This window comes from Pseudophryne corroboree, chromosome 4 (assembly GCF_028390025.1).
Source record: "Pseudophryne corroboree isolate aPseCor3 chromosome 4, aPseCor3.hap2, whole genome shotgun sequence".
NCBI classification, from domain to species: Eukaryota; Metazoa; Chordata; class Amphibia; order Anura; family Myobatrachidae; genus Pseudophryne; species Pseudophryne corroboree.
Genome location: NC_086447.1, coordinates 201,415,681 through 201,441,427, shown reverse-complemented (window position 1 = coordinate 201,441,427; position 25,747 = coordinate 201,415,681). Strand labels below are relative to the sequence as shown.

The 25,747-nt window shown below is 44.8% G+C and overlaps 1 protein-coding gene across 8 annotated transcripts in view; it reads left to right on the top strand.

The window, feature by feature from the left end:
* SNED1 (sushi, nidogen and EGF like domains 1) overlaps positions 1–25,747 on the top strand; it is a 233,832-nt gene that overhangs the window by 30,187 nt on the left and 177,898 nt on the right. The window contains exon 1 of one of the 8 annotated variants that reach the window (XM_063915767.1): positions 2,167–2,249. The exons of the other annotated variants lie outside the window; for them this stretch is intronic. Within the exon in view, the coding sequence (XP_063771837.1) occupies positions 2,223–2,249 (27 nt within the window). The 5' untranslated portion in view covers positions 2,167–2,222. Of the gene's footprint in view, positions 1–2,166; positions 2,250–25,747 lie in introns of those variants that run through there. 8 annotated transcript variants of the gene reach the window in all.

Below are 25,747 nucleotides of genomic sequence, written 5' to 3'. Positions count from 1 at the left end.
CGTCTAGTCTCCTACCACCTGGTTTCCTCCCCCTCCTCACTATTTCTGCTATCTCCTCCTGCGGGTGATTTCCCTGGCTGTCCAGCCAGTGCTCGGACCCAGGAGGCAGTGGGAGAAGGAGAATCGCTGCAGTCCGGCAGCAGCAGGAAGTGAGGTGAGCGCTGGGTGTATGCGAGTCTCCTGGTGCTCAGTAGGGCAGGCTGGGGGCAAGCAAAGAGTTTACACTGCACCAGTGTGCAGTGTAAAGGAAATAACCCCGGGTTGGAGGCATAATGTGAAAGGGGTCTGAGCCATGTCCGACCCGGGTTGGGCCTGTGTTCAAAATCCTGGGTCGGACCCAGCTATTTGATGTTAAAAAGTTATACGTTGTCACTCTTTTGGGGTCCAGAGTGAGCTCCCCACTTTTTCCATGCACTTCTTCCAGGTTGCTTTTTCGGATGAATAAATCCCTCAACCTCGCTGCAAGTCTAACAAATTGGCATCTCTAACTGAATCTCACATTTCTTGGTCGCACGTGTTGCCATAATGTATGTGAGGTTAATGATGCAAGTTCGCTTTCTCAAACCTGCATCAAATTAAATTGACCCCATACTATATAATCAAAGTGAATTATGCACCCAGTTAACACTCCCATAGAAATTAATTATATTAAGTGACTGTTACTGCTTTTTAGCACATTATGCAACATGAAGCACTGTTAGAAAAAGCAGTTTAGTAACCTACAGTACTTAATTGTTTTGATGTGTGTTGAAGGTGCAGATCAGTTGGGATAAATAGAGAGATTCCTAGCAGAGATTTGATGGATGGAGGTAAATCCACCATTCTGTTTTATTTTGCAGAGTGGTGCAGAAATTGTTTTTTTCTTTTGTGGTACAAAATTATTGAAATTAAATAAAGTGTCTTCATTCTATACATTTACTCTGACCCATTTTGCACCTCCATGTTGCCCTTTGTCAGGAAAGCATATTTCCAAGTGTACCATAATCAGTGTAGTAATCTGTTTCACACACACGCAATTTCATATAACATAAAGACCACCCTGATGTCTCCTAACTCTCATGGTTAATTAAAAAGAAAAATGAGGTGACACTGAGCAGCTTATCAGTAAAGGGTTGTGTCATTGTCACTTTTACGTTTTTTGCCCAGTGTACTTCTTTTACCCACACCCTGGTGTTACCAAGGACATGTGTGCACCATTTGACAAACCATATGGGCACCCTGGTGCAGAACAAAGGTGTCATTCAAAGTGAATTAACTGTACGAAATAAATAACCTCCATTCTGTTGCTTCTATAACATATTTCCATAGGCCAACTGTGGCAGTAATCCATTGCGTCTTTACCTTCATTACAGTATGTGAGGATTGGATAACAAAATATGAATATTGGGTTAATCTGGTTAGCGATAAAGAAATATACATACAATAAGAATAAATGGAAAGTTGATATTTTATTACATAATTTTATTATATTTGGAATAAATTAGAAATATGTCCATACCATACTTTTCTACTGTGCTGGAAAGTAGGCCACCCTCCTGGCACCACTGGGGCAGTGAATTCTGAGGGCTGCGGCCACAATTTAATGCCACTCCTGTTATCAAGGCCCTGCAAACCACTCCATGATACAGTAACCCTCTGCCGTGTGTAGCTGAGGTCGGCAGTGATGATGTGCAACATCTTACCCTAAACCACAGGTTCTCAAACTCGGTCCTCAAGACCCCACACAGTGCATGTTTTGCAAGTAACCCAGCAGGTGCACAGGTGTATTAATTACTCACTGACACATTTTAAAAGGTCCACAGATGGAGCTAATTATCTCAGTTGTGATTCTGTGAGGAGACCTGAAAAACATGCACTGTGTGGGGTCTTGAGGACCGCGTTTGAGAACCTGTGCCCTAAACCTCTGCAGCTGACACTTAAGTCCTCTCTTCCAGAATCTCCTGGAACGGAGACACTAAAAGTAGGTAAGTATGGTTCAAGCGCATAGCTCATTAACCAATTAACTCATTAACCAATGGCAGATTGGTGTACAGCAGAGGTTCCCAAACGCGGTCCTCAAGGCACCCCAATGGTCCTGGTTTTAAATGTATCCATGCTTGGCCACAGGTGACTTAATTAGCACCAAAGTCAATCTGATTTATTCATCTGTGCTGATCCATGGATATACCTACATCCTGGACTGTTGGGGTGCCTTGAGGACCACGTTTGGGAACCTCTGGTGTATGGAAATAAATATAAAGGGTGCAAAGGTAAAGCCACCTAATTACTGACACACAATGATCCAACGTGTCATGCAGCTGCTGAAGCCCATTCTAAGTAACAGAGGAGGATTACCATTACTGTTAATACCTAGATGTGTGTAACAAACAGTTCTTTATAGAAAATCTCATTAAGTGGTCAGAGTGACATAAAGCATTACTGCTGGGCATTGTAATGATTTTCTCCTAAGAACTCTCTTAGTATAACGGTAAAGATGTATTATATGGATTTTTGGCAGAATTTGAACACTGCTTTTATAATGGAATTGTGCTGTGATTTGGGCACTTTTGGTAAGGGTCTTTTTTTTGGATCATATAGATTCTGCTGGTATGTGTTTTGGCATTATTGGGAATTACTGGTATAATGTGTATGTGATCACCAGACAAGTGAATACAAGTATCAATTGCATATTTGTATAATAAAAAAGAAAAATGTTCCTCTGTTGTGCTGGAAACTATTATGCATCCTAGGCTTCCTCATTTGATGTGGTAGGTTTCCCAGCTTCCTAAATGATATTCCATACCCACCTTTTCTTGGATTTTGCAGCCTTTACAAATTACAATGCAGTCATTTCAGATATGAGCGTACTAAAAATCACTCCAAAATGTTTATAATGTAGGTTGTGCCAGCAGTACATATATGCAGAGGGGATGGCGGTCATTAGGTCGTCATGAGTTAGGTTGACATACATTGGGTCGACCATGTTTGGTCGACATGCATTATGTCGACACGATCACTATGTCGACGTGTACTAGGTCAACATGGAAAAGGGTCGACATGAGTTTTTCAAAATGTTTTCCATTTTTTATGACCTTTTTCATACTTAACGATCCATGTGGACTACAACTGGGAACGGTAATCTGTGCCGAGCGCATCGTGGCACCTTGCCCAATGGCTTGCCATGCGAGGGGACATGGTGCACTAATTGGGGTTCCCAGTGACTTTACGAAGAAAACAACACAAAAAAAAGTTTTTAAAAAACTCATGTCGACCCTTTTCCATGTCAACATAATGACCATGTCGACATAGTGATCATGTCGACCTAATACATGTCGACCAAACGTGGTCGACCCAATGTATGTCGAACTAACTCATGTCGACCTAATGAACCACACCCATGCAAAGGGAGCCTATACGAATGGCTACCACTCTTAGATTATTCCTTCGTAGCAACTGTTTAGTAATACCTTACTTTCCACAACTGCTACAACTGTGGGATCTACTGTAAATTCTAGCCTTATAAAGGAACCAGCGTTTTTTTTCTGATAAAGCCAAGGTATGATTTGTGTGCTTTTTTTTTAAAGGAATTTGCTGATACTGAATTTGGAATGGAATGTGCCCAAAGGTGCCAAATAGGATCAGTACAGGGGTGATAAAGCCATGCCACCAAAGGGGTTAAATAAAAAGTTGAAAACAGATGAATTAACACACTATACCAAGAGTGTTAAACTTTTATACAGTGCAACGCGTCAAAAATGATCCCTTTTATTAGTAGAAACAGCATGGTTCAAATGAGTAATTTACATACATTAGAAACAACTAACATACAAAAACTACTGGTGGCTAGCACACTATAATGTATCACCTGAATAGCAGACAAATGCAATGCACATACAGTAATATCTGAGACAATGGGGGGAATTCAGACCTGATCGCTAGGCTGCAGTTTCTCACAGCCTGTGATCAGATCCGAACTGCGCATGCGTATGCACCGCAATGCGCAGGCCCATCGCACGGGTACAAAGCGGGTCGCCGCTCAGCGATGGGTTTGTGCGACGGATCCGTTCGCAAGGAGATTGACAGGAAGAAGGCGTTTGTGGGTGGCAACTGACCGTTTTCTGGGAGTGGTTGGAAAAACGCAGGCGTGTCCTGACGTCAATTCCGGTCCTGGACAGGCTGAAGTGATCGCAGTGGCTGAGTAAGTCCTGGGCTACTCAGAGACTGCACAAAATCAGTTTGTACAGCTCTGCTACACATGCGTTCGCACACTTGCACAGCTAAAATACACTCCCCCTGTAGGTGGTGACTATCTAATCACAGTAGTGCAAAAATCACCTGCTAGCAATCCGTTCTGAATTAGACCCTGTGTGCGGTCATGGAATCCCTATCCATGAAGCCCCTGACAAACGGTTCATGTGATGTCTTTGTTTCTTCGTTAGGCAATATCTTTCACTGGATAGTTATTGATACAACTGAGAGCAGATCATTTTTACACATTCCGTGCCTCAGCACTCGGCTGGGACCTTCTGTGACATTGCTTGGTCTGCAGCCTTACGGCTGGGCTGTTGTTGCTACTTCAACGTTTTTACTAGGCAAGAGAAGCACTTACAGTTGCCCAGGGCAGAAGTTGGACAAACTGACTTGTTGGAAAGGTGGCATCCTATGAAACAGTATGACCCATTCTACTGTGGAGATTTCATGGCTGCATGCTTGCTATTATGCACCTGTTAGCTATGGGTGTGGCTGAAATCACCAAACACACTAATTAGAACCAAAAATTTACAGCTATGAGGTGCAGTCACCATGCAAACACATAGTAGAGCCACAAGGGAAGCGGAAGAGAGTGCTGCAGATGTGCTCCCTATTATGTATACGGAGAACGGATTCATGACTGGTAGGGGTGCTTTTCTGGGTGGTTTGGAGGATCCAGTACCAGTTACCTAAACCCTTGAGATAATGAAAAACACTGCCATATGATACGGTAGTTGTTTAGAAAGACACACCTCTCCTTTTCTAGCAGAAATGTACCTCTAGCAGCCGGAGAGCCTAAGGGGCCCTACTCACTGGCCGACCCGCCGCCGAGCTGCCCGACGGCGGATATGGCCGACGAGCGACCCGGCGGCGGGGGGGCAGTGACGGGGGGAGTGAAGTTTCTTCACTCCCCCCGTCACGCGGCTGCATTGAAGTGCAGGCAAATATGGACGAGATCGTCCATATTGGCCTGCATGCACAGCCGACGGGAGACCAGCGATGAACGAGCACGGGGCCGCGCATCGTTCATCGCTGGAGTCTCCACACTGAAAGATATGAACGAGTTCTCGTTCATTTATGAACGAGATCGTTCATATCTTTCTAAAAATCGGCCAGTGTGTAGGGCCTATTACAGCTCTGCAGTTTTCTTTTTGCAATCATGCTCTCTGCTCACAGATCCATGTTTTTTTCCTATGGGGAAGCTGACTGCTCACTCCGTATTAGGGCTCTAGAACCTAGCGACCTCCTGGCACAGGGCTTTCCATGGTTGTTGAGAAGGATCTGGTTTGGTCTGGAAACAATTAAGCTGGATGTGACAGTGAATAAAAACTTTTTTTTTTTTTAAGCAAAGTTTTGCTGCTGTAACCAAATCTAAATACTTTACCATGACTATAATCATGCCCTTATTAAGGGTTTCTTTACAAAATAAACAACATCAACAGGCAACACCTGGGCCTCAATGAAAGCTGCTGCTTCAGCGTTTTCTTTCACCAGCATTTTTACTATTTTCATTTGGAGATCTCCCAGCTTATCATCCTGTCTCATGTGACCAAGCTTGAACTATTTCCCCAAACACTGACCCATCTGGGATACATTTGCTTAAGGCCAGGTGACAGCTGTCAGCTTGGCAAATAAACTTGAATCATAGTTTGAGTTTAAAGCTACCAGTTGTAAAATATAGGAATAGAAGATTTTATCTTTATGCTTTAGTTGATAAAATAAGCATTATTTTGCTTCTAGGTTTTCCGTACATTTTCCATCTGGACTTTATATAAATTGCACCTAGTATATGTTGCTATTGAAGGTTCTGGGGATAATAAAATTTCAGGGGAAACATGCAGGACTGACACCCAGTTCCCAAAACACCCAAAAGATATGTCAGAGTCCTTATTTATGAGGTGAATAGCACTGCTTCAGCAATTCACATGGGGGCGTAGATCATTTTCTAAAAGAAGCCCTGAAATGTTGGGGATTTTTTTTTAGAATATCTTTGATATTTCAATTATTTAATACATACACCATTTACTATATTTATTAATACTACCACATAGCTGTGCACATGCCTTATTAGATACACTATGTAGACAAAAGTGATTGGATACTAACAGGAAATAGATAAACAAGATTTTATTGATGTCAGTACTTTGTAGGTCCACCGCGTGCAGTGATTCCTGCAGACTCCCTTCTTGGCAAACTGTCCACAAGTTCCTGAACAATGGCCCTCATTCCGAGTTGTTCCCTCTTTAGCTGCTTTTAGCAGCATTGCAAATGCTAGGCCGCCGCCCTCTGGGAGTGTATCTTAGCTTAGCAGAATAGCGAGCGAAAGATTAGCAGAACTGCTACTAAATAATTCCCTGCAGTTTCTGAGTAGCTCCAGACCTATATCTAGACTGCGATCACCTCAGTCCGTTTAATTCCTGGTTTGACGTCACAAACACGCCCTGCGTTCGGCCAGCCACTCCCCCATTTCTCCAGCCACTCCTGCATTTTTACCTGGCACGCCTGCGTTTTTTTAGCACACTCCCTGAAAACAGCCAGTTTCTGCCCAGAAACACCCACTTCCTGTCAATCACACTACGATCACTCGAGCAATGAAAAAACGTCGCTCAAGCTTGTGTAAATCTCCAACGTTTTGTGTGAAAGTATTTAGCGCATGCGCATTTTTGCCGTTTTTTTACTTAATCGCTGCACTGCGAAAATCGGCAGCGAGCGAACAACTTGGAATGACCACCAATAGCAGGCGGTTTGTTTTGCCATTCCGCCTTAAATACAATGACCAACTCTGACACCGAAGAGGGTCAAGTCGGTCTAGAATGCACCCATCGCTCCAATTCGTCCCATAGTTTCTCAGTGGGGTTATGATCTGGACTCTGAGCTGGCCAGTCCATCCAGGTTACCAAAATATTCTGTATACCAGTCCAGCGTTGCCTTGGAAACATGAAGCTGCCTACGATGATCCCCTTTTCAAACTCAGTCACTCCTTCCAGCAAGCCATTTCACTAGCAAATTAACCAACTAGTGCCCCTCTACGCGTTTTATACCTTGATGAACCCTTCATTGTGCGCGCGCGTGTGTGTGTGTGTGTGTGGGGGGGGGGGGGGGGGGGTGCGTCTAATCACTTTTGTTTATATCCAAAACAGCAAAGCCAGATTTAACACACAGGTTTTCTGTAGTTGAATAGGAGTGGTATATTCAGCATATTGGCACTAAGCCTAATGGAATTGTCAACATTATGTCATATGTAAGCCATTGGCATATCTATGATGGGTGCAGGGTGTGTGATGCACACAGGCCTGTGGGTCCAGGGGGCCCGCATTTGCGCTGCAGCAACAGAAATCACGACGGCCTTTTTCCTGGTGATTTGCATATGCACAGTTGAGTAGTAATCCAAACATGATGCCACTGCCATGTTCCTGGAGACCTGCGCATGCATAGTATACAAATTGCCAGAGTCTGCTGCGCTGCATAACGGAGTCTGCACACAGGACCTCTCCTCTCTTACAGACTGCTCCCTAATATAGAAATTTCCTAAGTCACCATTTATCAGTGTAGACCTTATTTATGTAGACCGTCTGCTGTTGACACTCTGACTGTCGACATTGTGAATGGAGACATTGTAACTGCAAACCCTTGAAAATTATAATGCATAAGTAGTATTTAAAAAAAAATATATTTTTATGTTTAGATAAAATGTGTAAGAATACAATGGTAGCTCAGCAAGGCATACTACTTTGAAAAATAGATAACCTACCGCATCACCCTTTTGTTTATTGATGCTAACATGGGGGAGATGTGGGCATTAGAAATCCCATCTCTGGATTTAATAAACTCCTCAGCTACAAAAGGCAGTACGGTCTGGTGATCCCCAGACAATGGGAGTAATTCAGATCTGATCGTGGGCGATCAGGTCCTAACTGCGCATGCACCACAATGCACAGGCGCGTCGGACAACAACAACGGGAATCGCTGGTCAGCAACGGGATGGTGTGAAAATTCCCATTGCACGGGCGCTCGCAAGGTGATTGACAGGAAGAGGCCATTCATGGGTGGCAACTGACCATTTTCAGGGAGTGTCCGGAAAATGTAGGAGTGCTCAAGCGTTTTCAGGGAGGATGTCTGATGTCAGCTCCGGCCCTGATCAGTCTGATGTAATTGCACTGTAGGAGTAAGTCCTGGGCTGCGCACAGACTGCACAAAGAGGATCTTCGCAACTCGGCGTACACATGTGATCGCACACTTGCATGGTGAATTTACTAGGAATGAGCGGGTTCGGTTCCTCGGAATCCGAACCCGCCCGAACTTCAGTTTTTTTTACACGGGGCCGAGCGACTCGGATCTTCCCGCCTTGCTCGGTTAACCCGAGCGCGCCCGAACGTCATCATCCCGCTGTCGGATTCTCGCGAGGCTCGGATTCTATCGCGAGACTTGGATTCTATATAAGAAGCCGCGCGTCGCCGCCATTTTCACACGTGCATTGAGATTCATAGGGAGAGGACGTGGCTGGCGTCCTCTCCGTTTATAGAGAAGAGAGTGAGACAGTAGAGAGAGACACAGTAGTAATTTTGGGGAGCATTAGGAGGAGTACTAGTAGTTACTTGCTGAAGTGATAGATAGTGTGACTGTATTATCTGACTTGTGGGGGAGACACTGACAGTGGGGAGCAGTTAGAGTCTGAGAGCAGGACTCAGGAGTACATATAACGTACAGTGCACACTTTTGCTGCCAGAGTGCCACACTGCCATTGTGACCACACTGACCACCAGTATAATATATATTGTGATTGTCTGCTTAGGAGTACTACTTGCAAGTTGCTGATAGTGTGACCAGTGACCTGACCACCAGTTTAATAATCACCACCAGTGAGTTTAATATATATATATAATTGTATATAATATATATATAATATTGTATACCACCTACCCGTGGTTTTTTTTCTTTCTTTCTTCTTTATACATACTACTATAGTATTACTGTAGCAGTCTGCGGTGCTGCTGAGCTGACAGTGTCCAGCAGGTCCGTCATCAGTCATTACATAATAAATATATATACCTGTCCGGCTGCAGTACTAGTGATATTATATATATATATTGATTTCATCTCATTATCATCCAGTCTATATTAGCAGCAGACACAGTACGGTAGTCCACGGCTGTAGCTACCTCTGTGTCGGCAGTCGCTCGTCCATCCATAATTGTATACCACCTACCCGTGGTTTTTTTTTTCTTCTTTCTTCTTTATACATACTACTATAGTAGCTTACTGTAGCAGTCTGCGGTGCTGCTGAGCTGACAGTGTCCAGCAGGTCCGTCATCAGTCATTACATAATAAATATATCTACCTGTCCGGCTGCAGTACTAGTGATATTATATATATATATTGATTTCATCTCATTATCATCCAGTCTATATTAGCAGCAGACACAGTACGGTAGTCCACGGCTGTAGCTACCTCTGTGTCGGCAGACGCTCGTCCATCCATAATTGTATACCACCTACCCGTGGTTTTTTTTTTCTTTCTTCTTTATACATACTACTATAGTAGCTTACTGTAGCAGTCTGCGGTGCTGCTGAGCTGACAGTGTCCAGCAGGTCCGTCATCAGTCATTACATAATAAATATATCTACCTGTCCGGCTGCAGTACTAGTGTGATATAATATATATTGATTTCATCTCATTATCATCCAGTCTATATTAGCAGCAGACACAGTACGGTAGTCCACGGCTGTAGCTACCTCTGTGTCAGCAGTCGCTTGTCCATCCATAATTGTATACCACCTACCCGTGGTTTTTTTTTTTTCTTTCTTCTTTATACATACTACTATAGTAGCTTACTGTAGCAGTCTGCGGTGCTGCTGAGCTGACAGTGTCCAGCAGGTCCGTCATCAGTCATTACATAATAAATATATCTACCTGTCCGGCTGCAGTACTAGTGTGATATAATATATATTGATTTCATCTCATTATCATCCAGTCTATATTAGCAGCAGACACAGTACGGTAGTCCACGGCTGTAGCTACCTCTGTGTCGGCAGTCGCTCGTCCATCCATAATTGTATACCACCTACCCGTGGTTTTTTTTTATTCTTTCTTCTTTATACATACTACTATAGTAGCTTACTGTAGCAGTCTGCGGTGCTGCTGAGCTGACAGTGTCCAGCAGGTCCGTCATCAGTCATTACATAATAAATATATCTACCTGTCTGGCTGCAGTACTAGTGATATTATATATATATATATATATTGATTTCATCTCATTATCATCCAGTCTATATTAGCAGCAGACACAGTACGGTAGTCCACGGCTGTAGCTACCTCTGTGTCGGCAGTCGCTCGTCCATCCATAATTGTATACCACCTACCCGTGGTTTTTTTTTTCTTCTTTATACATACTACTATAGTAGCTTACTGTAGCAGTCTGTGGTGCTGCTGAGCTGACAGTGTCCAGCAGGTCCGTCATCAGTCATTACATAATAAATATATCTACCTGTCCGGCTGCAGTACTAGTGATATTATATATATATTGATTTCATCTCATTATCATCCAGTCTATATTAGCAGCAGACACAGTACGGTAGTCCACGGCTGTAGCTACCTCTGTGTCGGCAGTCGCTCGTCCATCCATAATTGTATACCACCTACCCGTGTTTTGTTTTTTTTCTTCTTTATACATACTACTATAGTAGCTTACTGTAGCAGTCTGCGGTGCTGCTGAGCTGACAGTGTCCAGCAGGTCCGTCATCAGTCATTACATAATAAATATATCTACCTGTCCGGCTGCAGTACTAGTGTGATATAATATATATTGATTTCATCTCATTATCATCCAGTCTATATTAGCAGCAGACACAGTACGGTAGTCCACGGCTGTAGCTACCTCTGTGTCTTTTAGTTGTGCCTATTAAAATATGGAGAACAAAAATGTTGAGGTTCCAAAATTAGGGAAAGATCAAGATCCACTTCCACCTCGTGCTGAAGCTGCTGCCACTAGTCATGGCCGAGACGATGAAATGCCAGCAACGTCGTCTGCCAAGGCCGATGCCCAATGTCATAGTACAGAGCATGTAAAATTCAAAACACCAAATATCAGTAAAAAAAGGACTCCAAAATCTAAAATAAAATTGTCGGAGGAGAAGCGTAAACTTGCCAATATGCCATTTACCACACGGAGTGGCAAGGAACGGCTGAGGCCCTGGCCTATGTTCATGGCTAGTGGTTCAGCTTCACATGAGGATGGAAGCACTCAGCCTCTCGCTAGAAAACTGAAAAGACTCAAGCTGGCAAAAGCACCGCAAAGAACTGTGCGTTCTTCGAAATCCCAAATCCACAAGGAGAGTCCAATTGTGTCGGTTGCGATGCCTGACCTTCTCAACACTGGACGTGAAGAGCATGCGCCTTCCACCATTTGCACGCCCCCTGCAAGTGCTGGAAGGAGCACCCGCAGTCCAGTTCCTGATAGTCAGATTGAAGATGTCAGTGTTGAAGTACACCAGGATGAGGAGGATATGGGTGTTGCTGGCGCTGGGGAGGAAATTGACAAGGAGGATTCTGATGGTGAGGTGGTTTGTTTAAGTCAGGCACCCGGGGAGACATCTGTTGTCCGTGGGAGGAATAGGGCCGTTGACATGCCTGGTGAAAATACCAAAAAAATCAGCTCTTCGGTGTGGAAGAGCAGAAATGCGGACAACATTTGTCAAGCCGTGTGTTGCCTTTGTCAAGCTGTAATAAGTAGGGGTAAGGACGTTAACCACCTCGGAACATCCTCCCTTATACGTCACCTGCAGCGCATTCATAATAAGTCAGTGACAAGTTCAAAAACTTTGGGCGACAGCGGAAGCAGTCCACTGACCAGTAAATCCCTTCCTCTTGTAACCAAGCTCACGCAAACCACCCCACCAACTCCCTCAGTGTCAATTTCCTCCTTCCCCAGGAATGCCAATAGTCCTGCAGGCCATGTCACTGGCAATTCTGACGAGTCCTCTCCTGCCTGGGATTCCTCCGATGCATCCTTGCGTGTAACGCCTACTGCTGCTGGCGCTGCTGTTGTTGCTGCTGGGAGTCGATGGTCATCCCAGAGGGGAAGTCGTAAGCCCACTTTTACTACTTCCACCAAGCAATTGACTGTCCAACAGTCCTTTGCGAGGAAGATGAAATATCACAGCAGTCATCCTGTTGCAAAGCGGATAACTGAGGCCTTGACAACTATGTTGGTGTTAGACGTGCGTCCGGTATCCGCCGTTAGTTCACAGGGAACTAGACAATTTCTTGAGGTAGTGTGCCCCCGTTACCAAATACCATCTAGGTTCCACTTCTCTAGGCAGGCGATACCGAGAATGTACACGGACGTCAGAAAAAGACTCACCAGTGTCCTAAAAAATGCAGTTGTACCCAATGTCCACTTAACCACGGACATGTGGACAAGTGGAGCAGGGCAGGGTCAGGACTATATGACTGTGACAGCCCACTGGGTAGATGTATGGACTCCCGCCGCAAGAACAGCAGCGGCGGCACCAGTAGCAGCATCTCGCAAATGCCAACTCTTTCCTAGGCAGGCTACGCTTTGTATCACCGGTTTCCAGAATATGCACACAGCTGAAAACCTCTTACGGCAACTGAGGAAGATCATCGCGGAATGGCTTACCCCAATTGGACTCTCCTGTGGATTTGTGGCATCGGACAACGCCAGCAATATTGTGTGTGCATTAAATATGGGCAAATTCCAGCACGTCCCATGTTTTGCACATACCTTGAATTTGGTGGTGCAGAATTTTTAAAAAAACGACAGGGGCGTGCAAGAGATGCTGTCGGTGGCCAAAAGAATTGCGGGACACTTTCGGCGTACAGGTACCACGTACAGAAGACTGGAGCACCACCAAAAACGCCTGAACCTGCCCTGCCATCATCTGAAGCAAGAAGTGGTAACGAGGTGGAATTCAACCCTCTATATGCTTCAGAGGTTGGAGGAGCAGCAAAAGGCCATTCAAGCCTATACAATTGAGCACGATATAGGAGGTGGAATGTACCTGTCTCAAGCGCAGTGGAGAATGATTTCAACGTTGTGCAAGGTTCTGCAACCTTTTGAACTTGCCACACGTGAAGTCAGTTCAGACACTGCCAGCCTGAGTCAGGTCATTCCCCTCATCAGGCTTTTGCAGAAGAAGCTGGAGGCATTGAAGGAGGAGCTAAAAGGGAGCGATTCCGCTAGGCATGTGGGACTTGTGGATGGAGCCCTTAATTCGCTTAACAAGGATTCACGGGTGGTCAATCTGTTGAAATCAGAGCACTACATTTTGGCCACCGTGCTCGATCCTAGATTTAAAACCTACCTTGGATCTCTCTTTCCGGCAGACACAAGTCTGCTGGGGTTCAAAGACCTGCTGGTGAGAAAATTGTCAAGTCAAGCGGAACGCGACCTGTCAACATCTCCTCCTTCACATTCTCCCGCAACTGGGGGTGCGAGGAAAAGGCTCAGAATTCCGAGCCCACCCGCTGGCGGTGATGCAGGGCAGTCTGGAGCGACTGCTGATGCTGACATCTGGTCCGGACTGAAGGACCTGACAACGATTACGGACATGTCGTCTACTGTCACTGCATATGATTCTCTCACCATTGAAAGAATGGTGGAGGATTATATGAGTGACCGCATCCAAGTAGGCACGTCAGACAGTCCGTACTTATACTGGCAGGAAAAAGAGGCAATTTGGAGGCCCTTGCACAAACTGGCTTTATTCTACCTAAGTTGCCCTCCCACAAGTGTGTACTCCGAAAGAGTGTTTAGTGCCGCCGCTCACCTTGTCAGCAATCTGCGTACGAGGTTACTTCCAGAAAATGTGGAGAAGATGATGTTCATTAAAATGAATTATAATCAATTCCTCCGTGGAGACATTGACCAGCAGCAATTGCCTCCACAAAGTACACAGGGAGCTGAGATGGTGGATTCCAGTGGGGACGAATTGATAATCTGTGAGGAGCGGGATGTACACGGTGATATATCGGAGGATGATGATGAGGTGGACATCTTGCCTCTGTAGAGCCAGTTTGTGCAAGGAGAGATTAATTGCTTCTTTTTCGGTGGGGGTCCAAACCAACCCGTCATTTCAGTCACAGTCGTGTGGCAGACCCTGTCACTGAAATGATGGGTTGGTTAAAGTGTGCATGTCCTGTTTATACAACATAAGGGTGGGTGGGAGGGCCCAAGGACAATTCCATCTTGCACCTCTTTTTTCTTTCATTTTTCTTTGCGTCATGTGCTGTTTGGGGAGTGTTTTTTGGAAGGGCCATCCTGCGTGACACTGCAGTGCCACTCCTAGATGGGCCAGGTGTTTGTGTCGGCCACTAGGGTCGCTTATCTTACACAGCTACCTCATTGCGCCTCTTTTTTTCTTCTTTGCGTCATGTGCTGTTTGGGGAGTGTTTTTTGGAAGGGCCATCCTGCGTGACACTGCAGTGCCACTCCTAGATGGGCCAGGTGTTTGTGTCGGCCACTAGGGTCGCTTATCTTACTCACACAGCTACCTCATTGCGCCTCTTTTTTTCTTCTTTGCGTCATGTGCTGTTTGGGGAGTGTTTTTTGGAAGGGCCATCCTGCGTGACACTGCAGTGCCACTCCTAGATGGGCCAGGTGTTTGTGTCGGCCACTAGGGTCGCTTAGCTTACTCACACAGCTACCTCATTGCGCCTCTTTTTTTCTTCTTTGCGTCATGTGCTGTTTGGGGAGTGTTTTTTGGAAGGGCCATCCTGCGTGACACTGCAGTGCCACTCCTGGATGGGCCAGGTGTTTGTGTCGGCCACTAGGGTCGCTTAGCTTACTCACACAGCTACCTCATTGCGCCTCTTTTTTTCTTCTTTGCGTCATGTGCTGTTTGGGGAGTGTTTTTTGGAAGGGCCATCCTGCGTGACACTGCAGTGCCACTCCTAGATGGGCCAGGTGTTTGTGTCGGCCACTAGGGTCGCTTAGCTTACTCACACAGCTACCTCATTGCGCCTCTTTTTTTCTTCTTTGCGTCATGTGCTGTTTGGGGAGTGTTTTTTGGAAGGGCCATCCTGCGTGACACTGCAGTGCCACTCCTAGATGGGCCAGGTGTTTGTGTCGGCTACTAGGGTCGCTTATCTTACTCACACAGCTACCTCATTGCGCCTCTTTTTTTCTTCTTTGCGTCATGTGCTGTTTGGGGAGTGTTTTTTGGAAGGGCCATCCTGCGTGACACTGCAGTGCCACTCCTAGATGGGCCAGGTGTTTGTGTCGGCCACTAGGGTCGCTTAGCTTACTCACACAGCTACCTCATTGCGCCTCTTTTTTTCTTCTTTGCGTCATGTGCTGTTTGGGGAGTGTTTTTTGGAAGGGCCATCCTGCGTGACACTGCAGTGCCACTCCTAGATGGGCCAGGTGTTTGTGTCGGCCACTAGGGTCGCTTAGCTTAGTCATCCAGCGACCTCGGTGCAAATTTTAGGACTAAAAATAATATTGTGAGGTGTGAGGTATTCAGAATAGACTGAAAATGAGTGGAAATTATGGTTTTTGAGGTTAATAATACTTTGGGATCAAAATGACCCCCAAATTCTATGATTTAAGCTGTTTTTTAGGGTTTTTTGAAAAAAACACCCGAATCCAAAACACACCCGAATCCGACAAAAAAAATTCGGTGAGGTTTTGCCAAAACGCGGTCGAACCCAAAACACGAACCCAAAACCAAAACACAAAACCCGAAAAATTTCAAGTGCACATCCCTAGAATTTACACTCCTGCTGGAGGCGTCAGAACAGCAAAATTAGCAGCCCAGCGATCAGATCTGAATTACCCCCGATGGCCACTAACAGGCCACACCATTTTATAGAAGATCTCTCCTCTTTCAAATTAGGGCACCCCTGCAATTTTGAAAGCAAGGATGGCAGAGATCTTCAGGAAACCCTTGACTTCATAATGATTCCTGGTGTGCAACGGCTTTCTCTGGTGATCATTCTTGATAACAAGAGAAAAACCTAATAAGGAAACTAGTCTGTGGGTGCCCACATGCGGGAATTAGAACTTTTTTTCATGCTCCCACCGCTATTGCCTAGCTTGCAAATATTTCTGCAGTGTTTTCACTGAAAGTGACTGAGCTTAATCACTTAACTGTAAAATTGTTTATTTTTTTATTAATTAGGTAAATAATATCTACTTAAAAGCACATTTAATAATAGTTCAGCAAAAAATTTGCCTAGGTGGTAGTACCACCCTACTGGCATGTCTTGCAGAACTCTGTATCATAATACTGAGATCCCTGTTCCATTATCATACCATCCCTGTAATATTTTTCAATATCCATGGCAGATCCCCCTGTACCATGTTACTCCCCTCACTAGTGTTGATGGATCTTGCAGCAATACTCTCGGCCACTCCACCCCTGTTGCATTTTCCCGTCATCTATCTAGCTTCTGAACCCCTCCTGTAATTTTAACACACTTCTAAAATAAATTGTTGCCCCACCCTATTGGCTTTATATCCCCCTATTTGCTACCCCTCATCTCCCTTTCACACATTTTATGCAGAGGACAGTGGAGTGTGGCATATGCAGCTAATAGAGGAGCAGTCAGTCCACTCTGAGTATTCAGTAGCACAGATGAGCTCTGCAGCACTGGGAGGGGCAGGGTAGATGATTAAAGATAACAGAGGTCTGTAATTTGCTTGCCACTTTAAAATGCTGATCCTACTGCATTCTGGGATTCACAAAGTGCACTTCATGTCGGTGGTCACACTGACAGCTCACATCACAACCAGGCTCCTTCAGAAAGAGGATATCATTTCATCTGACTCGCTTATGTCTGAAAACCCCAGAGTAGATGCAATGCCTGCGTCAGGAAAAGCCCACCTGTCTGTGGTTGCATTCCATGCGACAATGCCAGGCAAGTGGTTAATGATAGTGCTATCAAGCCTGCCCTCTCCGAGTGACTAATTCCAAGGTAGGAAGTCTTTTAATTAAGTGCCCCATCCCATGTGAAACCCTGCAGTGCTTAGGATGAGTCCCACTTGTTCTTAGCAGTGTAGGATTGCATTCCATTATTAAGTTGGCAGGTCGCTCTTCACTGAACTTTAATATTTGAACATCAACTTTATAACACAACATTGAATTATTTTCACAAGGGACTTGTGAACAAAAGATGCTGTACCTTTTAGCAGGCAGATTCATCATTTACTAAACTGCGAGAAAAATTTCCCTTTGAATTAAAGGTGTTTTTTTCCTTCATAAATACATCCTCTTATCTCCACTCATCCTCTTATTTCCAATCATTACTAAATGACAATTTAGTAAACATAATCAATTAATTGATGGCTACATATATAAGAAGCTTTTGTCAACCACATTATTTTTTCCATTTGTGAGCGGCCACTGTGGTTTACAAACAAAGAATTTAGAACGTAGGATTTAAAAGTCTTTGTGTTACATGTAGCCTTTTTATGTGGGTTGGTAATAAAATGTCATCATCTCACAAAAAGAATTCAGTGTCCCTAGTGTGTTATAATATGTTGCCAAAACCAGCTGTTCCCTTATGCCTCACTTTACTGAAGTTTGAAAAAAGATACATTGTTTTAGTTGACTTTTTATTTCTGCGCTGCGCACATTTGCTCTTTTCGTTGCAGTTTGTGTTACAGAGTCTTTTGATCTTCTGTTTACTGATGAGCTAAGTTTCTCTCTGTCCAAAGATAATGTGCTTAGTTCTCCATCCGCAGATTTCAACTTAATACATAGATTTTTCTTTGTATATTCCAGCAAATCTTTTTCTTTCTCTGTTTACATGTTAAATTTGGTAAGGCCATAAGACTCAAAATATACTTGTAGGTTTTAAATAGCAATATTTCCTATTGTGTAAATATTAGCTTAAAATGTGTGGAAAAAAGCATTGTAGGTCAAAAAGGGACCAGGAAACACATAAGTTCTAAAGTCCATTCACAGATCTTTGAGTTGTCTTCCATCCACATATACCTGATTAGTTCTCAATTCACAGATCACTGACCAATTCTCCATCCACAGATCACTGACCGATTCTCCATCCACAGATCACTGACCGATTCTCCATCCACAGATCACTGACTGATTCTTCATCCACAGATCACTGACCGGTTCTCCATTCACAGATCACTGACCGGTTCTCTATCCACAGATCACTGACCGGTTCTCTATCCACAGATCACTGACCGGTTCTCTATCCACAGATCACTGACCGGTTCTCTATCCACAGATCACTGACCAGTTCACCATCCACAGATCACTGACCGGTTCTCAGTCCACAGGTCACTGATCGGTTCTCCATTCACAGATCACTAACACATTCTCAGTCCACAGATCACTGACCGGTTCTTCATCCACAGATCACTGACCGGTTCTCCATCCACAGATCACTGACCGGTTCTCCATCCACAGATCACTGACCGGTTCTCCATCCACAGATCACTGACTGATTCACCATCCACAGATCACTGACCGGTTCATCATCCACAGATCACTGATTGGTTCTCTACCCTCAGATATCTGATTGGTTCTCCATCCGCAGATTGCAAAAAATATAATTACCAAGTTATTAGCCAGGTGCTGATTATGAGCTGTTATGCTTAAAGTAGCTAATCGAAAAACCGGGATAGTTAGTCCCCAAAAGCAATACAACAAGAAATAAGGATTAGCGTTGAAGAGCTGGATATGATAAAATAATTTATATAATTGTAATCATACATTAAAAAATTCATGTTGCAACATTAAAAAAAACAATTTACTAGAAATAAAAAAGGGCCAAACACAGTACTGCATTTAAAATCAATTATTATAGTTGAAGAAAGTTGTATATGAGCTGGGACTTATGCATCAATTCATCTGATAGATATGGCCACAGTCCAGGAATAGATCTAAATGCGAGATGGAAGTAGTTACCAAACTGATTTGGAGATAGGGACCCTTTCACAGCTTGTTTGTGGATTCCAGCTGATCCTATTGAAAGCTCAGGTCCATTTGCAAATGTCCAAAACACATAAGAAATTCCTTTATCAGACTTCCAGGCTTTGTTTCAGATAGATGAATAATGTAGTGCCCAGCGCCTCCACCAACGCGTTTCACTGCCTGCCACAGCTTTTTCAAGTTTCTCCATTCGCAGATCTCTAGATCTTCATCTGCAGATCTTTGATCGGTTCTTTATCCGCAGATGTCTGATCGGTTCTTAAACCACAGATTTCATCTACTTGGTTCTTCATCCAGATGCCGCTTAATTATGTGTTTGCATATACTTCCATAGAAACTGGTTGATTATTCTTCTAGATGTTGCTTTGTTGTCTGTCTATACTATACTTTAGTAGATTGCTGATTGCACATTGGACTGTGTTCTGGTTATGGTCAGGTTTAATAGACCCTTTCTAAGTGAAAGATTTTTCAGGCCTGCTGGCATAGTCCAATAAAGTGACTCGCAGCTTCATATTTATTGAATCTCAATCTTTACATCTCATCATATCTTATTCTGTAAACTTAAATATTGTTTTGGCATATTTGAAAGTACACCTTGTGCCTATGTCTTGCTAGCAAGAAGTGGTGGGGGCATGCAGGGCCCACAGTGGAAATACAATAATAAGGGGCAAGTCACAAGAGGGGGTGTTGCCAACTACCAGAGAATGTGTTGAATGCACTTATGCTACACTGTGGTGCCCCCAATTACCATTTTGCCATACTGTAGTGCCCTCTTTTCACAAAATGCCACAATGTAGTGCCTCAGTTCATATGCCACACTGTAGAGCTTTCAATTCACATCATGCCACACTTTATTGCTTTCAATTCACATTATGCCACACTGTAGGGCTCCCAAATCACATTATGCCACACTGTAGGGCTCCCAAATCACATTATGCCACACTGTAGGGCTCCCTGTTCACATAATGCCACACTGTAGTGCCCTCAGTTCACATTATGCCACAATGTAGTGCCCTCAGTTCACATGATGCCACACTGGATGCCTGTTTTATTTTGCACACGCATGGGGAGGGTGTAAGTGAAGATGCTAAATGATGACAGCTGCTGTCATAAAAACAATGGGCATTGTGGCGTTCCATGTGAATCCAGATGGATATTTGCATTAGCCTATGGTTGTAAATCTGGGTGCCCTTGATTCAGAAACATGCTCTAGGTGACTGCTGTGTGGTCCTTTACCCATTCTTGTCCATTTCCCTGTCTTTCCCTTATGTGCCATTGTTTTGTATGGCACCCCATCTTGTCTGCTGTTAGGCGTATGACCCATTCTGTGATTGTAGAAGCTATATCGGATTTTTAGTTATTGTGGGTGCACTGAGTGCATGTATAGAATTCAATCAAGCAATTACCCCAGTTACGTTGTGACATCTATGCACCAGTTCTTTTGCATTTGGTAAATTAAAAAGATGCATTCTGACATCTGGTCCTGGCGTTTCTGAATCTATCTTGCAACTGTATTTTGTAAATTTGATTTTCAGATTTGCAAACTAAAAACCTTGCGTCCTCCTAAAGGCAAAGTCTCAGGACAGTCACAGCGAGGGAGGCAATGTGTTGCGCTTTTAAACCTGCAGCTTTTCCGAAATATCACACTTTACTGAAGTCAGAACTTCCTGCTGAGAAAATTGATGTTGCAATTTCAATGGCACTCTCCTGTCCTACAGTAATGGATTCTATTACTGTCAGATGTAGGATTTTATTGCAGAACCTTCTTTAATGAACACAGCTGTATGGGGGAAGGGGGTGATAGGTACTTTCACTCAACATAAACAATAGCTAACAACTTGCTGAGACTGTACCCTTTTCCCACCAGTATGTGAATAACCAGACCATGGCTAGGGGAAGCACAATGAGTGTACTGGGGCATCATGTAAATATTAATGTTAGCAGTCTAGGCTCGACCTCATGTAACCTCACAGTGTCAGGGTAATGTAAAGCTTGGAACGGTTTAATCAAGGTCAGAAGGAAGGAGTAAAGATTAAATTGTTTATATGACAGAGACTACGCAGTATATAATATATGTTTATTTAACTAAAAGGAGGGGAGATTGCACAGATATTTGAGGCTTTTAAGCACTTTGTTCTGTTACAACAACAACAAAAAAAATCCCTGGTTATTCTGCTTAGTAACAGAATGTTGTCAGCAATCATGATTTCAGAATGACCATTAAAATGACTTATCAACTTACATGTTCCCAGTGTAATTTTATCCTGCTCTAGTGAGTAGAGAGAACTGGGTAATAGTGTACACAAAGGAGCCTCCAGTGGGACAGCGTGTAACTGTATTCTGTGCTGAACACACAACACAAATTTGCTGCTTTTGTTTCTCCCACAGTGTAATGATTATTGGTCATTGAGTCAATGTAAAAATGTAAAGGAACATAAGGGCCCTACACACTTGGCGATATCTTTGAAAGATATGAAAGATATCATTCAATAATGAACAATAAAGTGTTCATTTCTGTCAGTGTGTATGCAACAATGATGAATGATGCACGTCCCCGCAATCGTTCATCGTTGATCGATCATCGTTGAAACATGCAAGCCAATTTGGATGATATCGATATATGTAATGTCATATCGTCCAAATCGGCCATAGACGTCGTTCAGTGGGGGTAATTCAGAGTTGATTGCAGCAGCAAATTTGCTAGCAGTTGGGCAAAACCATGTGCACTGCAGGGGGGTTCAGATATAACATGTGCAGAGAGAGTTAGATTTGGGCGGGTTATTTTGGTTCTGTACAGGGTAAATACTGGCTGCTTTATTTTACACTGCAATTTAGATTTCAGTTTGAACACACCACACCCAAATCTAACTCTCTCTGCAGATGTTATATCTGCCCCCCCCCCCCTGCAGTGCACATAGTTTTGCCCAACTGCTAACAAATTTGCTGCTGCGATCAACTCTGAATTAGGCCCAGTGTGTATGCAAAAAATTGTTCATAAAAACTCATTCATCTTTCAAATCTTGCATATTGCACAAATCTATCAGTGTGTAGGGCCCTTTAAAAAGAACCAACGTTAATGGGAACTTGTGTTTCTGTGTTTGCTGTGAACAAGAGGTAAAAACAATACAAAGTGTCGCCATATGAACAGGGGAGTGGTCATGCCGCTATTCTAATGAGGCAGACAATACATATGTTAAAAAAATAAATAAAAAAAATGTAGCAAATAACTTTCTCTGACGTCCTAGTGGATGCTGGGAACTCCGTAAGGACCATGGGGAATAGACGGGCTCCGCAGGAGACTGGGCACTCTAAGAGAAAGATTAGGTACTATCTGGTGTGCACTGGCTCCTCCCTCTATGCCCCTCCTCCAGACCACAGTTAGAATCTGTGCCCGGCCAGAGCTGGATGTACCTAGTGGGCTCTCCTGAGCTTGCTAGAAAAGAAAGTATTTATTAGGTTTTTTATTTTCAGTGAACTTTTGCTGGCAACAGACTCACTGCTACGTGGGACTGAGGGGAGAGAAGCAAACCTACCTGCTTGCAGCTAGCTTGTGCTTCTTAGGCCACTGGACACCATTAGCTCCGGAGGGTTCGAACACAGGGCCTGACCTCGATCGTCCGTTCCCGGAGCCGCGCCACCGTCCCCCTTGCAGAGACAGAAGAGAACGACGAAAACAGCGGCTGAAGACTCCGGTCTTCATTAAGGTAGCGCACAGCACTGCAGCTGTGCGCCATTGCTCCCACAAAACACCACACACTCCGGTCACTGTAGGGTGCAGGGCGCTGGGGGGGGGGGGCGCCCTGGGCAGCAATTATAATACCTTTTGGCACAAATTATACACATAATACAGTCTGGCACTGTATATGTGTGCAAACCCCCGCCATTAAGTCACACAAAACGCGGGACAGAAGCCCGCCGCTGAGGGGGCGGGGCCTTCTTCCTCAGCACACCAGCGCCATTTTCCCTTCACAGCTCTGCTGGAAGCAGCTCCCCAAGCTCTCCCCTGCAGTATCTGGATACAAGAAGGGTAAAAAAGAGAGGGGGGGCACTTAAATTTAGGCGCAAATAAGAAAGTAAGCAGATATTGGGAAAAATCACTTATCATAGTGTACATCCCTGTGTTATATAGCGCTGTGGTGTGTGCTGGCATACTCTCTCTCTCTGTCTCCCCAAAGGACTTTGTGGGGTCCTGTCCTCAGTCAGAGCATTCCCTGTGTGTGTGCGGTGTGTCGGTACGGCTGTGTCGACATGTTTGATGAGGGTTACGTGGAGGCGGAACAGGGGCAGATTAGTGTGGTGTCGCCCCCGACGGGGCCGACACCTGATTGGATGGATATGTGGAAGGTCTTAACCGACAGTGTCAACTCCTTACATAAAAGGTTCGATGACGCAGCAGCCTTGGGACAGCCGGGGTCTCAGCCCGCGCCTGCCCAGGCGACTCAAAGGCCGTCAGGGGCTCATAAACGCCCTCTGGCTCAGATGGTAGACACAGATGTCGACACGGAGTCTGACTCCAGTATAGATGAGGATGAGACAAATGTACAGTCTACAAAGGCCATCCGATGCATGATTACTGCAATGAAAGATGTATTGCACATTTCTGACGTTAACCCGGTTACCACCAAGAGGGGTATTATGTTTGGGGTGAAAAAGCAGCCAGTGACTTTTCCCCCATCTGATGAATTAAATGATTTGTGTGAAGAAGCGTGGAGTTCCCCTGATAAGAAACTAGTGATTTCTAAGAGGTTACTGATGGCGTACCCTTTCCCGCCAACGGATAGGTTACGTTGGGAAACATCCCTTAGGGTGGACAAGGCGCTCACACGCTTATCTAAAAGGGTGGCACTGCCGTCTCAGGATACGGCCGCCCTAAAGGATCCTGTGGATAGAAAGCAGGAAGCTATCCTGAAGTCTGTGTATACACACTCTGGTACTCTACTGAGACCTGCTATTGCTTTAGCCTGGATGTGTAGTGCTGCAGCAGCATGGACTGATACCCTGTCAGACAACATTGATTCCCTCGACAGGGATACTATTTTGCTAACCATGGAACATATAAAAGACGTCGTCTTATATATGCGGTATGCCCAGAGGGACATTCGCCTGCTGGCATCTAGAATTAATGCAATATCCGTTTCTGCCAGGAGAGTATTATGGACTCGGCAGTGGACAGGTGATGCTGATTCTAAAAAACACATGGAGGTTTTGCCTTATAAGGGTGAGGAATTGTTCGGGGACGGTCTCTCGGACCTCGTATCCACAGCAACAGCTGGGAAGTCGACTTTTTTACCTCAGGTTCCCTCACAGCCTAAGAAAGCACCGTATTATCAAATGTAGTCTTTTCGGCCTCAGAAAGGCAAGCGGGTCAGAGGCGCATCCTTTCTGGCCAGAGGCAGGGGTAGAGGAAAGAAGCTGCACCAGGTAGCCAGTTCCCAGGAACAGAAATCCTCCCCTGCTTCCACTAAGTCCACCGCATGACGTTGGGGCTCCACTGGCGGAGCCAGGTGCGGTGGGGGCGCGTCTCCGAAACTTCAGCAACCAGTGGGTTCGCTCACAAGTGGATCTCTGGGCTGTACAAATTGTATCTCAGGGATACAAGCTGGAGTTCGAGGCGACTCCCCCTCGCCGTTACCTCAAATCAGCCTTGCCAGCTCCTCCCAGGGAAAGGGAGATAGTATTGGCGGCAATTCACAAGCTGTACCTCCAGCAGGTGATAATCAAGGTCCCCCTCCTTCAACAGGGAAGGGGTTACTATTCCACAATGTTTGTGGTACCGAAACCGGACGGTTCGGTGAGACCCATTCTAATTTTAAAATCCTTGAACACTTATATAAAGAAGTTCAAGTTCAAAATGGAATCGCTCAGGGCAGTTATTTGCAAGCCTGGAAGAGGGGGATTTTATGGTGTCGCTGGACATCAAGGATGCTTACTTGCATGTCCCCATTTACCCACCTCACCAGGAGTACCTCAGGTTTGTGGTACAGAACTGTCATTACCAATTCCAGACGTTGCCGTTTGGTCTCTCCACGGCTCCGAGAATATTTACCAAGGTAATGGCCGAAATGATGATACTCCTTCGAAGAAAGGGAGTTATAATTGTCCCGTACTTGGACGATCTCCTCATAAAGGCGAGGTCCAAAGAGCAGTTGTTGGTCAGCGTAGCACTCTCTCAGGAAGTGTTGCAACGGCACAGCTGGATTCTGAATATCCCAAAGTCGCAGCTGATTCCTACGACGCGTCTGCTTTTCCTGGGAATGATTCTGGACACAGAACAGAAGAAGGTGTTTCTCCCGGAGGAGAAGGCCCAGGAATTGTCATCTCTGGTCAGGGACCTCCTGAAACCAAAACAGGTGTCGGTGCATCACTGCACGCGAGTTCTGGGAAAGATGGTGGCTTCTTACGAAGCAATTCCCTTCGGCAGGTTCCATGCAAGGATCTTTCAGTGGGATCTGTTGGACAAATGGTCCGGATTGCATCTTCAGATGCATCGGTTGATCACCCTGTCCCCAAGGGCCAGGGTGTCTCTGCTGTGGTGGCTGCAGAGTGCTCATCTTCTCGAGGGACGCAGGTTCGGCATACAGGACTGGGTCCTGGTG